The 16,849-nt window shown below is 36.3% G+C and overlaps 1 protein-coding gene across 2 annotated transcripts in view; it reads right to left on the bottom strand.

Annotated features, from left to right (window-relative positions):
* Positions 1–11,920, bottom strand: part of Xpo7 (exportin 7) — a 39,793-nt gene extending 27,873 nt beyond the window's left edge. The window contains exons 1-8 of one of the 2 annotated variants that reach the window (XM_046447661.2): positions 11,781–11,920; positions 11,097–11,243; positions 8,698–8,791; positions 7,965–8,131; positions 6,739–6,831; positions 3,944–4,048; positions 1,460–1,625; positions 629–702 (exon numbers count right to left, since the gene is read on the bottom strand). In XM_046447661.2, coding sequence (XP_046303617.1) covers positions 629–702; positions 1,460–1,625; positions 3,944–4,048; positions 6,739–6,831; positions 7,965–8,131; positions 8,698–8,791; positions 11,097–11,243; positions 11,781–11,801 — 867 coding nt within the window. In that variant the 5' untranslated portion in view covers positions 11,802–11,920. The remainder of the gene's footprint in view (positions 1–628; positions 703–1,459; positions 1,626–3,943; positions 4,049–6,738; positions 6,832–7,964; positions 8,132–8,697; positions 8,792–11,096; positions 11,244–11,780) is intronic. The other variant, XM_046447662.2, reaches the window with a different exon arrangement.
* Between the last annotated feature and the right edge of the window lie 4,929 nt (positions 11,921–16,849).

The raw sequence follows: 16,849 nt of genomic DNA, 5'->3' as shown, positions 1-16,849 counted from the left end.
ATTTGGAAAAGTATTACAATTGCCAGGAAATTAGTCCACTGTGGACACCATGTAGAACAACCAGTACTTCACTGTATTTTTCTTATGTATATTTTATGTACAACAGCATTTCAGACCAACAATCTAAACACTGGACCAATAGGGTTTTAGAATCTGAATGATTTTGAGATTAATCGTTGCTATAGGAAATACAGCATTCCTAATATCTTTCAAATGTTACTTAGGACAGTATGCAAATTAGTTTTTCCATTACAGTTTCCATTTATCACTATGTAACATTTGCCTGGGGGATTGTCAAAACTTCTCAGCACAATCTTAATGGTTCAGTCGGATAGTATCAGATGAATCCTCATGCTCTAGCCCGTGACATGGATGTGAAGTATAGTACAAAGTCAAACACAGACACAAGATGAACAAAAAGAACTTGACCATTTGTAGCAACTGGCCAATAGACAGGAATAATTTAAAAACAATGAAACTGTTATTGCCAGAACCTTTAGGCTGTAAGCTTAATCTCATAAGGCTAGATAACTAACCCTAGTATTTCTATCCTATAAAACAAAATGAATGAACACTCATTGCTATTTTTTAGAAACAGTTTGTGTTGGAAATAGTGGTTCTGACTCACCAGAGGTGAGAATGAAGGAGGGATGGAATGATACAGGTCGAAAAACAGCTGCAGAGTTGAAGAATCTAAGAATGCTGAAAAAAGACAAATGACATCACTTTTACTTTGTCCACAGAGTACTATCATATTATTCTGTTCTAAGATACTAAGAGAGCACATCCCGCTGCCTACTTATCTTACAGAATGTCTATCTCCTTAGCAAGTGGTAACTATTAGGATCTTTTTGTTTTCCACTTTTCCCCTTAAAATATCAATTGCAGCAACTATAAGAAACATTCATTCTTTGGTTCTCAGGGAATTTTAGACAATCCTAACACCTCCAACCACATCAAGAATTTAAAATTTTTTCCTTAGGAACACAAAAACAAATGTAAGCTCAAGTTCTTTGTATGATATATACATATTTTTGGTACTGGCTAGGAGCATTCTATCTCTGATCTATGTTCTCAGACCTTTTTTATTTTAAGACAGGGTGTCACTAAGTTGCCCAGGTTGGCCTTGAACTTGCGATCCTTTTGCTACAGCCTCCTGAGTAGCTGGGTTGATACTATTTTTAAAGGCAGTATTATTCTAAATAGATAACAAGACTCTTAATGATTAATACAAGAACATACATGCCCACTCTTATTCATTATTAAGAGTTTTCCCATGCTGGGGGATCTATAAGATTCCTCCAACAACCTCTCCCTTGTATTATAAAAATAGACATCAAAATTATCAAAATTCTAAGCTTTAAGTAACAAGCAATCACTGGGGTTCTTTGGATTATCCTATGAACATGCTGAGGAGCTGTGGGGCAGGCTGATACAGGTGGTGTGATTTCTCTGTTACCTGATCTCCAGCTGGTGGGGATCTGTACTGTACACAGGTCATCTGAGGACTCATCAGTAGATGTGCCGATGAAATCAAAGTTCAGGCAGTTATGGGTGAGTTTGAGCAGCTGCATGAGCAAGCCATGCTGACTTTCATCATTCAAGTTCAGATTCTTTCCTGAAGCCTGGAAAAATTGGCACACAATGAGCCCCAAACAATTGTTCCTCTCTTCCCAGCTTGCTCCCAGATTCAGCAGCAGGATGCTGAGCCAGAAAAGGCAGACTGTATTTCAGCAGAACAAACTGATGGTTTTCCACACAAAAAGATGCTGTACTTTATCATGTTAATCTTACTATAAAAATCCCTTCTGTTCCTTTTTACTAATAACATTTATTATAAAAACGTACAGTTGGTACTTAAATAAACTTTTTCCCCCCTTTCGTTTTTTTTTTTTTTAATTTATATATGACAGCAACAATTCTTATTCCACATATAGAGCACAATTTTTTATGTCTCTGGTTGTATACAAAGTACACTCACACTAATTCGTGTCTTCATACATGTACTTTGGATAATAATGATCATCACTTTCCACCATAATTTCTAACCCCATGCTCCCTCCCTTCCCCTCTAACTCTTCTGCCCTATCTAGAGTTTGTCTATTCCTCCCATGCTCCTTCTCCCTATCCCACTACAAATCAGCCTCCTTATATCAAAGAAAACATTTGGCATTTGGTTTTTTGGGATTGGCTAACTTCACTTAGCATTAACTTCTCTAACTCCACCCATTTACCTGCAAATGCCATGATTTTATTCTCTTTTATTGCTGAGTAATATTCCATTGTGTATATATGCGCCACATTTTTAAAAATCCATTCATCTACTAAAGGGCATCTAGGTTGGTTCCACAGTTGAGCTATTGTGAATTGTGCTGCTATAAACATGGATGTGGCTGTGTCCCTGTAGTATGCTGTTTTTAAGTCCTTTGGGTACAGACTGAGGAGAGGGATAGCTGGGTCAAATGGTGGTTCCATTCCCAATTTCCGAGGAATCTCCATACTGCTTTTCCTATTGGCTACACCAATTTGCAGTCCCACCAGCAGAGTATGAGTGTACCTTTCCCCCTTAAATAAACTTTAAAAAACTTATTTTTCATATGTTGAGACAAAATGGCCACAGGGAATTTGAAGCAAGATGGGTTGTGAAATTTGCCTGTGAGAGGCTAACAATTTCTAGACATGGCTATGGTAAAACTCTGGATGGAGTTCTGAGGAAATTTCACAACCTGTCACCTTCCTTCCTCCCTCTTTTTAGCACCATCCTTACCATGATCACCAAAAATCTTTTTAACCATAATTAAAACAAAATCACCAATGCTTTTTATTTGTTCACCTGCAGTGTGCCTGCAGACTATACAACTGATTATAGCTCCACAGTGAGCATGTTTATTGACTCCAAGGTTATACCAGCTGTGTCTCAGTGACTGGCTGGCCATTTGTTTTTGATAGGATCAATGAAGAGGATTCAACCCTGGGTTTTCTCCAAAGCTTTCCCCCATTCAGGGTGTATAACAGCTTTGCCAGGCAACTTGCCAAACCTCAGGAATATTCGGGAATTCAGAGGTAACATTAAGTAACTGAGTAAAAGATAAGTATCATTAACAGTGACAACAGAAAGAATCCAAATTTGCCTTTAAAAATTAAACTGGGAAATATTGGAAAACGAGGAAAAAAACAAAACAAAACAAAACAAACAAACAAACAAACCCCCCCCCCAAAACCAAAAATGAACAAAAGCTAGTAGCTAAACCCCATTTAATTTCTCACAGGGACCAAGAACCCAAATATTGTTACAAATGTGTAGGTTAATATTTCTTTCTTCAACTCTATCAATAAATGAATTGAAAACCAACTCTCTACATTAAAATAGGTAATTTCCTTATGTGATACTGTATATCCCTTCAGGTTATTAAATCTAAATGGATGTTAAAAATTCAAAATCTACTTTTCCTTACAGATGTTGCTTGTTTATTTGCTGTTTCTAACTCAGCAGGGGACAGAAGCATCAGCCTAGTTTTGTGTGGTAACAGTGCAGTCTGAACCTACTTTCAAAGTACCAAGAATCCAAACACCATAAAACTAACATGCTTTCACTCTGAATAGAGATTTTATGTGGTTATAAAAAAGCAAACAGCAAAATCTCTAACTTTGTGGTAAATTCTTGATTCCTTTAAGATAGGAGAATGGGATAAGTGTTCACTTACTGCTGTTTACCTAAGGGAATAGTTTTGAAGTAGGAAAATCACAGTCTTTTTCTTTAACTTCAGTGGTTAATCTGGCTGGCTTTTTGTATATCTCTAGATGTACAGTATATGAGAGAGGAATGATTAAAGCAATGCAAAACTCTAATGCCCTCAGTTTGGAGCTGTCCCCTAACAAATTCCCACATATTCTCATCCTTTCAAAAGAAAAGTAGGAAGCCTGACCCAACCCATGACTATACCTGTTTTAATAAATTGCAGGAAAGCGTGAAGATATCAAATAGTGATGAATCTCGGAAAGAGGAAGCTATTTTTCTGTGCTTGGTTAAAGGATGGGTGGTGTCTGCCTGTGTAGAAACAGAATAGACCAATGCCAGTTTTAGAATTAATAGGAAAAAAAAAGCAAATGAAAGAATTTTTCAGAGACTTTAAAACAGAGGATTTCCAATAATAGCAACATAAATACAAAACACATTTTTAAAGCTTAAATTATAGTTAAATCATCTAGTGAGAAAATATTCCAATTCTAGTTTCAGTGTCCTGCTAGGACAGCTAGCTAGGATCTCTTTCTCATAGCTTACAGAGGAAAAACAAAAGAAGGGATAAATATTTTTACTGCAAATTTTTATTTTCCTCTGTACTTGGAGAGGTAAAACTTAACAAACTATTGGCAGACATTGCTAATAATTACTGTCATGTCATATTGTGGCTTAGTCTCAAAAACAGAATAGCAAGCCTTTATTTTTGGTAAACAAACCACTCAGGGCTGAAGTTTCTGCTGAATTTCCAAAATAGTCTTTAACAGTCATGACTTAAAATAAATGACAATGAGTGGTGTATTGGTCTTTTACTTATTTCTGTTCATGACTTTTCAGCTAAGTTATAAATATTTTTGTAATTAAAGATCAAATCTTTTATTTTCCTCTGGTACTGGGGACAGAACTCAGGGGTGCTATACCACTAAGCGACATCCCCAGCCATTTAATTTTGAGACAGGGCCTTGCTAAATTCCCCAGGCTGGCCTCCAACCTTTGACCCTCCTGCCTCCACCTCCTGAGAGGATGATATTACAGGCTTGTGTCATCACACTGACTAGGACTAAATCTTTTACTTCTTTAACATGCCTTCTATTTTGAACACATAGTAGGCACTCAACAAATAGAATGCAAGAATTTCAAGGTTATCCAGGGTATCTTTAGTTGATTCCTTATTAAAAATGTAAATCTGTTTGCTGATCAAATCAGCAAAATGTCTGACAGACAACAAAGTTTTCCTTGACTTTATTTCTAAGTGCAAACAGGAATTGACAGAAATATACTTTCTGAATTGAATGTGACAGCCAAAAAATTATGGAAAATGAATGGTATTTAAGGTTCAAAATATTCCAATTCTAGTTTCAGTGTCACTGTGTTAGCATGTAGTCTTAGATAACAAAGGAGCTGCTACAACATATATCATGAACCATATATAATCTGCTGTACTGTTCATAATACAGAGTACACTTAAACTATGGCAGACATGTTTTTATCACTTTCTCTCCCTCTCTCTCTTTTTGGTACCGGGAACTGAACTAAGGTACCAAATCACTGAGCTTAAAGCCACAGAGCCACATCTACATCCCTTTATATTTTACTCAGAGACAGGGTTTCACTGGGTCTTAGGGCCTCACCAAATTACTGAGGCTGACCTTGAACTCATGATCCTCTTGTCTCAGTCACCTGATCAATGGAATTACAGGGGCGCTACACCGCTTCATCACTTTCTTAAGAAAGAGAAGCAAAGCCATGCAAGATTTTATATCAACTATTTATGTATTTTATGGAGACAAACTACAAAGAGGAGAACATTAAGGCCACAATCTCTGGTTAATGAATGCTCTCCTACTAGAAAGGAAATAGTGGTTAAACAGTCAGTTAAGAGCACAAGCTCTGGAACAAGACTATCTGGGTTCTAATTCAGATGCTCTTGCTTACTATTTAACTGTAGGCAAATTATTTAACCTTTATGTGCCCTAGTTTTTTATCCAGAAAATGGGATAACTACAATACCTATTATGTAGGACTGCTATGAGATTAAAATTAGTTAATATAAAATGCTAAGAAAAGGAACTGGTACATCATAACCACTTAAAAGTATAAGCTACTATTTTGATAATTACTGATAATTTCTGTGACAGAAAACACATGGATTTCAGATTTTAATAGGCTATAAGCTAGTGCATTAAAAGAGTATTGACTCACAGTTAAAATTTCTTGGGGTTAATAAAAATGTCTGCATAATTATGAGCAATAGCAACAATAGTGCTAATGTAATTAATACACTGACAACTTAAAGGTGAGATATTATGATTAATATTAATATTGGCCTGTTCAATAATTATAAAATTTTAGCTGAATATGAAAATAAATAACTGGAAAAAAAAAAGCCACAGCAAAAACACAAACAGAAACAAAAGCCACTGGTATTTCCTCTGTAGTACTATGTGACATCAATGACTATTTAAAAAATTAAACCCCACGCAGGCTAGGGTTGCAGCTCAGTGGTAGAGTGCTTGCCTGTACGTGAAAGGCCCTAGATTTGACCCCCAGAATTGCAAGAAAAAAATTAACTGGTATTAGCAGAATGGTTCATACATTCTAAAAAGAATCTAGGAAAAAATCTTTAGGAGTAACACAGGGAAATAAGTAATGTATAAATGGCTATAATGCATTAATGTATATAGGAAAAAGGGGCACACAAATGATGCTGGTTCTATTTTTAAGGTTCCTGGTTTTAACTTAGGACCATTATTCTCATCTTTAGAATGAACATTAATACCAATGAGAAAAGCTGAGATGGGAGGGTGGAATATTCTGGAGACAGAAGGGGACCAGGACAAAAAGAATGAGTTTAGGTTGCACTTACAGAGGAAAGCCCAATGGAACAAGATTGTTTCAAAAGGGCATTAATCACTTACCGCAAAAGCACACAACGGCCAAAAAAGATCATCCCACACATAGCAGAAAACACCAAGACTAAGAAAAAATATGTCACTTACTTCAATGAGGAAGGCTGTAGCACTTACTTGGTTAATTTCATTGGTTAGCTGAGATAAAATTGTGACGCCAATGATGCAGTATTCGACACTGTCCTGGTTAAAAAAATATGTTAAGGCAGAAAGAGTTGGCATGTGTGCTTGATTTTAGCATTTGGGATACACTCATGCTACTGGATGACAGATTCTTTGGTCACTAATAAAACTGGCTAGACAAGGCAGCAAGAAATCAGTTTCAACCTGTTGCCTTACAGGACATAAAAGCTAACTTTCATTGGACGAGACTGCTAAATCTGACCTCAGCAAGATTTAAAACTTTGGTTTTAAAAAGTTCCGATAAGCACTACAGCATATACGTTATTATAAGATAAAATGCAAAACACATTTGAAAGGTAAATGACAAAAGACAAAGACCCCGAGGAAAAAAACGTAAAATAGGGAGTTCACAGAAAAGTACATACAAATATTAAATTAATAAATAAAAACATGTCATGTCTCATTCGCAACAAACAATGAGATACGAATTGCTCTGCCTATTTAAAAGAAAAATAAATGTTCAGCTTCTCAGGCTGAGGTATTGTTTTGGCGGATGGGTACTGGGATTGAATGCAGATGCACTAGACCACTGAGCCACATCCCAGCCCTATTTTGTATTTTATTTAGAGACAGGGTCTTACTGAGTTGCTTTGTGCCTTGCTTTTGCTGAAGCTTGCTTTGAACTTGCGATACTCCTGCCTTAGCCTCCTGAGCCATTGGGATTATAGGAGTACACCACTATGCCCTGCTCAGGCTGAGGTATATGAAGTAGATACACTTAGAAAATGCTGATGAAGTATAAATAAGATATAACATTTTGAGGGTTATTTGAAAATATTAACTATCCCTTCAGCTGAATTAATTCCAAGGCAAAAAATTTGCCTTTCAAATACACTTACTCAAGTACAAAATATATATATTGGAATAGACTTAACATATTTAACAGCCAAAAAATGGAAACAAACAAAATGCCCAGCTATAGGAGACTAAATAAATAAACTATGGCATTTCACTGGGAATATTATGTAGGCATTTTTGAAAAGATGAGTCAAGGTTTGTTTGTGCCGACAAAAAAGACGAAGAAGAGAATATGCCAAAAACCCCATTTTGTGTAATTTTTTAAGTAGATTAACATAAGTTAGATGTTTCTGTTGCTTTTCCCATTCCTATTATATCAAACACATATGCTATACCTGTAAAAACCTTGTGACATCTGTGATTGCATTTCTGAAGACATAGTCATCCTTCTGACAGTCAAACCAGCCCAGTTTTGTGATCCTGGCATATAACTGAATAAGTGCTTGCGTCACAAAAGTAGCCAACTTTGGCCGTGTGGCAAGGTAGTTGAGCACATAATTCCCTGTGGGAAGAAACATCCACTTAATAGACAGCTCTGCCAGAGAAGGGGGTTTGTCTTCAAGCAAGCATAGGTCAAGAAATCATAATATCAGACTGTTTACCCTTTACTCTCTTAATTGTTTATGCTGAGAAATAATATGCTGGGACCTCATATTTAATATTATTGATGGGCTTTCAAATTCATATGAAGCATAGCAGCCTTGAATCTACTCCTACATGACTAGATAACATGGTCTTACACAGAATTCAAAATCCCTAGAAAAGTTTTTTGAGTTATAGGTGACAATAAAAACTAAATGAAAGAAATCTGACAACAAAAGGGATGACTTGGGATTTATCTGGAAGTAACTGTATTAGATCCTCTTTACTTTCATAGGCCAAAAATTCTGGGGAAAACCTGGATTCTAGATATTCTGTATGCTTAGCAATTTTAGCACATTACCAAACAAGCCCATATCTATTATAAAACTGGAAAAAAAAAAAAAAACTTTTTAAAGTTTATCTATTACTAGTACACCACTAAACAAATTAATTTCTTTAAGCCAGATCAGAAAATTCCATACTTACGAATATCTATTCGTTGTTCCAATGGTAGAGGGTTGTTTGTGCGTGACACAAGCTTGGTAAGGCATGTAGCTGCCAGTAACTGGGAGTAAGATGACTGTAAAAGAGGGGGAAGAAGGACTTAAAATTGTATTGGTAATTCAGTCACAAGATTTGTTAGAGATTTTATACTGATGTTTCACCTCAAAATAATCCTGTAGTATGGTAGTGGAAAAGAAAAAAGAAAAATATTAGAGGAAACTACCACATTATGCTGCATGGTTAATCTCCAAATTATTTCTTTCCACCAGCAAACCTATTGATCATTTATAACTCTGGGGAATATATATGATAGTTTTTTTGCAGTACTGGGGATTGAACTAGGGCTTGCACAAATGCTCTATCACTGAGCTACATCAACAGCCCTATCTATCTATCTATCATTCATTCATTCATTCATTCATTAATCATTAGTCAATCAATCATATTGGGAATCCAACCCAGGAGCACTGTAACATTGTTCTACACTCCCAACCATTTTCATTTTTTGTTTTGAGACAGGGTCTCAAGGGTCTCACTAGGTTGCCCTGAATGGTTTTTAACTTGCCATCCTCCTGCCTGAGCCACCTGAGTCTAAGAATAATTTTCCATGAAAATAAAAGTCCTAAAGACAGTAGGCTATTCACAGCTGTGAGAATTATGTAATATACCATGGTATAAAAAAATCTTTAATAAAAGCAATTTTGACATGTGATATTTATTCAAGTCACTTAGAACACGATTTAGACTGATAGGTCAAACCACTAATAATGCAAGAGTCTACCATAACCACAGCACATATTGTACCAATTCTGCTTTCCAGTCTGTGAACTGTCAACAAGGCCCCAGAGTTAGCAGTCAGAGACTGCACTGGAGCTTTAGCAGAAGTCAACTGGAAGTGCTGGCTGTGCATCTCCCACAGGCAAATGCAAAGGATAAATGACTTAAATATTAGATTCAGAAAGCTTAGAATAGAATAGACAACTATTCACTCTCTATAATCCTTAGCTACTAAAGGATAATCTGAACTAAAATTTGTACTACCTATTACATAAACAACACTATGACAATAGTAATGAAAACTGAAAAAATAAAGTTATCTAGAATTCTGCCCTCTCAACAGATTAACTGCTTTCATTATTTTACATCTCCTTCCAGATGGAAAGTAATTTTTATAAACCAATTTTTAGGGATTAACTTTTTTTAAAAATGATACCCTCCTATCAGGATATAATATTGGATTATCATTTCTAATTTTAAAAACTTTTACTACAATGATAATAATTTTAGCTACTTTTTGCACTTACTGGTTTCTTCCCTTTCATTTGTAAAACAAGATAACGTAGCTAGGCATGCCTAAAGTTCTTTGGACATTAGGACAATCAGGAGAATTGCACCTGACTATGTCACCATTTGTGCTGAGAAGACTAGTGCTAGCAGGGCACAGTGCCGCATGCTTGTCATCCAAGCTACTTGGGAAGTTGAGGCAGGAGGGTCATAAGTTCGAGGCCAGCCTGGGTAATTCATATTCCTGTCTCAAAAGGCTGGGGATGTAGCTCAGTGGTAGAGCACTTGCCTAGTTTGTGTGAAGTGCTAGGTGCAATCCCCAACATGTGCATGCCATGTGCATACATGCACACAGAGCAAGCGAGCAAGCTAGCGTTACTTGCTAATAACTACTTGTGATTCTGACTCTCCATGCCCTTTCATGGTACCCTGATGGGATCTTACTAAGACGTCCTTCTTGCAAAAACTAGTAATTTTATCAAATTATGTCTCATTAGAAGTATTATTTTGATTACTACCATGCCATTTTTAAGCTGGAAGAGGTTCTAATGTTGAAAGCTAAACTTCCTGTAATTTTCATTGTCAAGGTCTTTATTTCCTAGACTTGTAAAAGGTAATAAGCAGAAGCTATGATATGAAGGAGGCAAAACACAAAAGATTGAGGGTCTTATACAGTGATAAGGACTTTAGGTAGGAGAGGTCATTTATATATAGCCCTGTCTTCTGCAAGATGAACAGGGACAGGATTCTAATACACATTTCAAGAAATTTTCCTGTTGACGTCATATGCAAATCTGGCAAATATGATGCTTTTCAAAAATAAAATGGAGAGGGGCTGGGGTTGTGGCTCAGCGGTAGAATGCTCGCCTCACATGTGTGAGACCCTGGGTTCAATCCTCAGTACCACATAGAAATAAATGAGTAAAGTAAAGGTATTGTGTCCAACTAAAAATAAATAAATATAAAAAAAAATGGAGAGAGCTGGGACATGTAGAAGATCAAGGAACAGAGGCCATCCTGACGAATTCCTAAGCTTAGAACCAGAATATTTTCCCTAAGCCTCTGTTATCCTCTAGGATTTGTCAAATCTTACGTACACTTCCTCTCTCGAGGAGCAGCTGGCACTTGCTCAGGCAGTCAGGGCTGTTGGTGAATTCAACCAAGGCTTTCTCTGCCTGCAGTCGAGTGGTTGTATCTGTTGTTTCATACAGTTGTTTGCACAGATTCTCTAGTTGGGCCAGGCTCTGGAAAAAAAAGAAAGAAGTCAGTCTGGTCTCCTATCTACTCAAGACACTGTGCTTGAAATTACTGGATAAAGATAAATTTTAACAACCAATGAAGAGAATTGCTTTTTATCTCTGAGAAGCTGGGTAACCTTTATCTGATAACCATTTGTAGCTCTCTTTATTTGAGGCTTTAGAAGACAAAATGACAGAACGCTTAAGGTATCTATATACTTTTTTCAGTCATTCCCTTGAAGATCAATAACAAATGAAACATTTTTCCTTGCAAATACTCATCTTCCTAAGTTTTCCAAAAGGCTTTCAAATAAAATTCAAAATACACTGATTCTACCATCAATTTTACAAGTATGAATACAAGAGGCATTGCTGCCAAAATTAAGCACACAAACATACAATTTGAGTGCTACACAGATCTTTACATAGTTTTAAATATTTTCCTCTTGAGTGGTAGTTATTAGCTTACAGTTATCTATCTGCATAAGGACCATCACTCCCGAGAGAAACTCTAGAAGAATATTTCAGCATGCAGGTACGCACCTTCCTCCCCGGATCCCTCATGTCTAAAGTTTGGCAGTCTCTTCTGTTGTACTTTAAACTCTTGCTTCACTTCCAAATTTAAAAGGAAAGGGCCAAAATAAATTCAACCCTAGCATCTGCTCACCCAGAGATAAGACAAGGGAAACACCCCCAAATAAACCCTTCTCTCCAAATCTTGAACCAGTTCCAGAGAGGTAGGCAGGGTATGGGTGTGTGTTTTGGTCAAAAGCCCAAGTGGATGCAAGCAAATCTACTTGCACTGAACATGATGTTCAAGGCAAAGAGGAAAGGAACTAGTTAAGACCACACTTAACTATCACCTTTCACTGATGGAAGGACAGTAAACATCTGTTAGTCTTTAAAGAAATGGTTTGGACTTTAAGAAGAAATCCGAACCTATTTTCAACACTAGCAAGCAAGATTTGGTTTAAGCAGTTCGGAGGATCCTACTATTAAAAATGGCCATTCTAATAAGAACAACAAAAAGATAATAATTAAAGTAACCTATATAAATTGCTTAAAATATACTACACAGCCAGTTTGCCCCAAGGCTTTTCACGATCACCTTTTTCTGTTACACTGTGGCTTTATAAATCATAGCTTTTCCACTAAGCAAGAAAGCCTTTAAGGCAGAATTGCTATTTTATTTAACCCGATATAACAAATTTCTAACCTTAACCTAAAGGAAACAAGAAAGATAAATACTGACATTCTAAGATCTTCAGTGTCACTTCAGAGAGCCACCAAAAGAATAAAACAACATCTTCTATCCTCAAAACAACAAAACTACCCTTCATTCAAAATATTTTGGGTCTTTGATTAGGTCTTTGATTAGGGGTTCCACTTACTCTCTTCAATTCAAAAGCGCAGAGAAAACTGCAATTGTAAAGTCAGACACCAAGTAATGAAGGTCTATAAACAGTACCTGTTTTATTTTTCCCCCCACATGGCTCACAAACACAAGAAATGGAAGATAAGGCTAATTTTTTGGTGGGGGTGGGGTGGGATGGTACCAGGGATTGAACCCAGGGGCACTTGGCCACTGAGCCATATCCCCAGACCTATTTTGTATTTTATTTAGAGACAGGGTCTCACTGAGTTGCTTAGCGCCTCACATTGCTGAGGCTAGCTTTGAACTCAAGATCCTCCTGTCTCAGCCTCCTGAGCCACTGGGATTATAGGTGTGCGCCACTATGCTCAGCAAGGCTAATTTTATATATGCCATAAAATATGTGTTAAAGAAACTTTTATGCTTGCCAGTACTGGCTCAAGACCTTACTAAAAATTAAATTAGTTTAATTATAAATCCCCACATTCCTAAACAAGGGATTAAGTCTCCTTCACAAGGTTTTGTTTCAACATCGAAATCTGGTTTTTACTTCCTCCGGAACACATTTAAAACATCGGTAATATAGAAGACATCAACAGAAGGACGCCCCCCCCCAACTAAAATATGAAAGCTAGCTACAAAATGTGGTATTAGGGAGCAATAGCAACCCCACAGTTATCCTAGGAGGTTTCCAACCTCCAACAGACAATCCCTAGACAGACCTGCTGTTTAGGGTGTAATGACTCTCCTCAAGGTCTCATCAATTCTTGTTTATGTTTATTGCAAGAAACTTGCTCACACAACAATGGCTAAGCCATCTGTCACATGTATTTCCTTACTGCTAGAAACCTACATGCAAGTTATGGTGGAGTTTTTGTTGTTTTGTTTTGATTTGCTAATTTAGCAGACAAAATATACTTGGGGGTAAGTCTGGTAATGAGTTCTCAGCTCAGGAAACAAGACTGTTAAAAAAACAAAAGTAATTTAAAAGTAATTTGACCATTTACACAAACAGTTTGAAGAACTACAGCTCTATTTCTTTTGTTTCCAGAAGAGCAAATGGGGAACCATTTTGTTTTCCCAAACAACTAGTGGTAACATGTGAAAAACAGGGTTAATAGTCACTTTATCTTGGATAGTCACCATCCATAGAAAGGAGGAATTAGACATTTAAATTTATACTCTTTCATCTCCTAGAGTTTCCAAAGCAAATTTAATGGTTGGATTATTCTGAATCATTTTTTTTGGGGGGGTAGGGGCCCAACTTAAAATAATTTATTTTACAATTATTTGATTAGCTATTTTTTAATAGTTATTTTTTAGGTGTAGTTAGACACAGTATATTTATTTTATTTATTTATATGTAGTGCTGAGGATTGAACCCAGGGCCTCACATGTGCTAAGCAAGTACTCTACAGCTGAGCCACAACCCCAGCCCTTGATTAGCTATTAAAACCAAGATTTCACTCTGAGGGTGGCAATGACACAGCAGAGCATTCCCTTCATGTGATAACACTGATGTTCAAACCTTTCCCTGTTCCATAGTTCTTGTTAAGGACAGCTATTATGTGATGCTACTTCGGTCACAAAAAAGCCTCTAGAGAAGAATGTCTATTTTCTGTTCCTGAGATTGTAAGCCTACAATCCATACAGAAACGTCCATCTGGTGCCAATGGAACAGAAAGTCACATTTATAAAACTGGAAGACAATCCTCAACTAGCAAAGTACTACTTTAGTACAGGAAACTCAGCCAATTAACCCCAAACATAGAACCAGACTGATTTTGCAAAAAACCACATTGAAGGTATTAAAAAAAGCACACCACCTTTATTTAGTAACATTATTTTGTACATTAGTCCTTTTGGCGTGGATAGAGAAAATGCAGTTCAATAATTCTCCACATAAGGTGCATTTTGTTGAAACTACAGACCTTCAAATATAATAATGATTAATCTGAAAAGTTGCCATAGATTAAAGGAAAATAAAAATTTTGTATGTAGATTAGATGTTATGCTCCTCTATAAAGCAGAACACTTTGGAAACTATTTTATTTAATTTGCCTATTATTGTTTTTAAAAATAGCCTTACACTCTATATTTTTAAATTAGCCTCACTGCTTTAAAAAAAATTAAAAATCATCTTAGAGATTTCCAGAGACCAAGATACTTGCTTTTGGAAGGGTTTAATGACATTGTCCATTGCAACTACCAAATTAGAAATAAGCATAACTCTTGAAGAACCAGCAGATTTGCAGGTATCTGAGCACATGTCCATGACCTAACTGTCATCTGCCCATCTGAGATGAGAGAAGCCACCATCACATTATAGAGAGTAGGTAATCCATGAGTTTCAAAGAACAGAGAGTGCATTTACCAGCTTGGAGACTGAAGCTTCATAATTATGCTATCTCAACTAGGAAAAAGGATTAACAGGTCAATTTCAACCTGTTAAATTTAGATTCTTCTAGTTATAACTCTTCTGTATACTAGGAAACACAAATGTTACGTAAATTAAAAGATGGACATTGAGTCTTGCCAGAAAATGAGCCACTGCTTAGATGGTTAATGAGACTAATATATAAGTTATATTTTAAAAATCTATCCACTAAGGCATTCTTACTTTCAATAATGAGTATCCAATTATCATAAACTCTAAAAAATTTAAAAATTCAGGATCGACAATTATTGTTAGGTTAAAAGAGCAAGAGGTAAAACGGTATAAAGTATATTATCAGTTGTAATATATGTTAGTAAATTTTAAGAAAATCTGTATGAATAAAACCAAATTTAATCATCTCTCAAAGGTGAGATTATGGAAGACCTGCAATATCTATGGTATATATTTCTATAAGTTTTGAATTTTTGACCAGAAATCTGTGAATGTTTATATTAATCTATAAGCAGGAAAAAATTCCCCAAAACTGTACATATAAAATATTTTTTACCCAGGGACAGACGCTCATACCTTGTAACCCCAGCAACTCAGGAGGCTGAGGCAAGAGAATCATAAGTTTGAGACTAGCCTCAGAAACTTAGTAAGGCCCTAAGCAACTTAGTGAGACCCTTTCTCAAAATAAAATTTTTTTAAAGGCAATTTAAGCTCCATTCTTCTTCTAATTACTAATGCTATATTTACTAACAGCTATTCTGTTACCAATCAGAATTTATGAACCCAAAAAGACAAAAGGCAAGCTGGGAGTGGTGACACATGCCTCTAATCATAGTTACACAGGAGACTGAGGCAGGAGGATCAAAAGTTAGAGGCCAAATCTTTGGAGGCCAAAGTCATTTTGGTTTTATACATATATCAAGAGATCTCTCAGAAGTTATTTGTGCAGTGGAGTCAACGGGGAAGCTAACCAGCTCTCTGAATAAGAAAGTTAACACATGCTGGGCTGAGGTTGTGGCTCAGAGGTGGAGTGCTCGCCTAGCATGTGTGAGACTTTGGGTTCGATCTTTAGCACCACATGAAAAGAAAGATATTGTGTCCACCTATAACTAAAAAAAAATATATATATATTTTTTAAAAAAGAATATTAACACATGCAAACTACTCATTAAAAAAAAATCTGGTTAAGTAGTTTACAAAGCTATTGTGGAAATAACCTGAAATAAATGTACTTTAGGAGAGGATATCCAAATGGCCAATGGGCAAATGAAAAGGTTTCAATCTCAGTAATCACTCAGGAAATGAACAATGATGAGACAGACACCCATTAGAATAAAAACGGAAAAGCCAAGATCACTGTTGGTTAGAATGTGGAACTCACATGCTGCTCAAGGAGTCTGAATGATCAAAACACAACGGAAACCTGGCAGCAGCTATTAAAGCTTAAACCTGTGGATACCCCACGACCCGCTACTCCATGCCTGGTATGTGGCCCAATGGGGATGAATATGAAAGTCATCAAAGAACATGTTCAAGAATGTTTATGGCAGCACTAAATGTAATAGTTCACAAATGAAAAGCCAAGTACCCATTAATAGTAGTTATAAATATTTCACATTTTAACCTGTGTGCAGGTTACCCAGGCATGTCTACTTTGTGAATACTCACTAAATTGCACATTTATAATCTGTGTATTTTTGAATATATAGGTAAATGATATTGCTCCTCCCAGAACTCTCCAGGTATTTATTCTTACCTGTTACTTTCTGATATGAATGGGAAAGAAGTTCATCAATAACCTGCAGTTGTACTTCAGACTTAGAATGCTTAGTTTCATATTAATTCATGTTT

Source organism: Marmota monax, unplaced genomic scaffold (genome assembly GCF_021218885.2).
Source record: "Marmota monax isolate L192 unplaced genomic scaffold, Marmota_monax_Labrador192_F-V1.1 WCK01_AAM20220418_F8-fsc00040, whole genome shotgun sequence".
Lineage (NCBI taxonomy): Eukaryota > Metazoa > Chordata > Mammalia > Rodentia > Sciuridae > Marmota > Marmota monax.
Note: the sequence above shows the minus strand (reverse complement) of the source record. Positions and strands in the feature narration are given on the sequence as shown.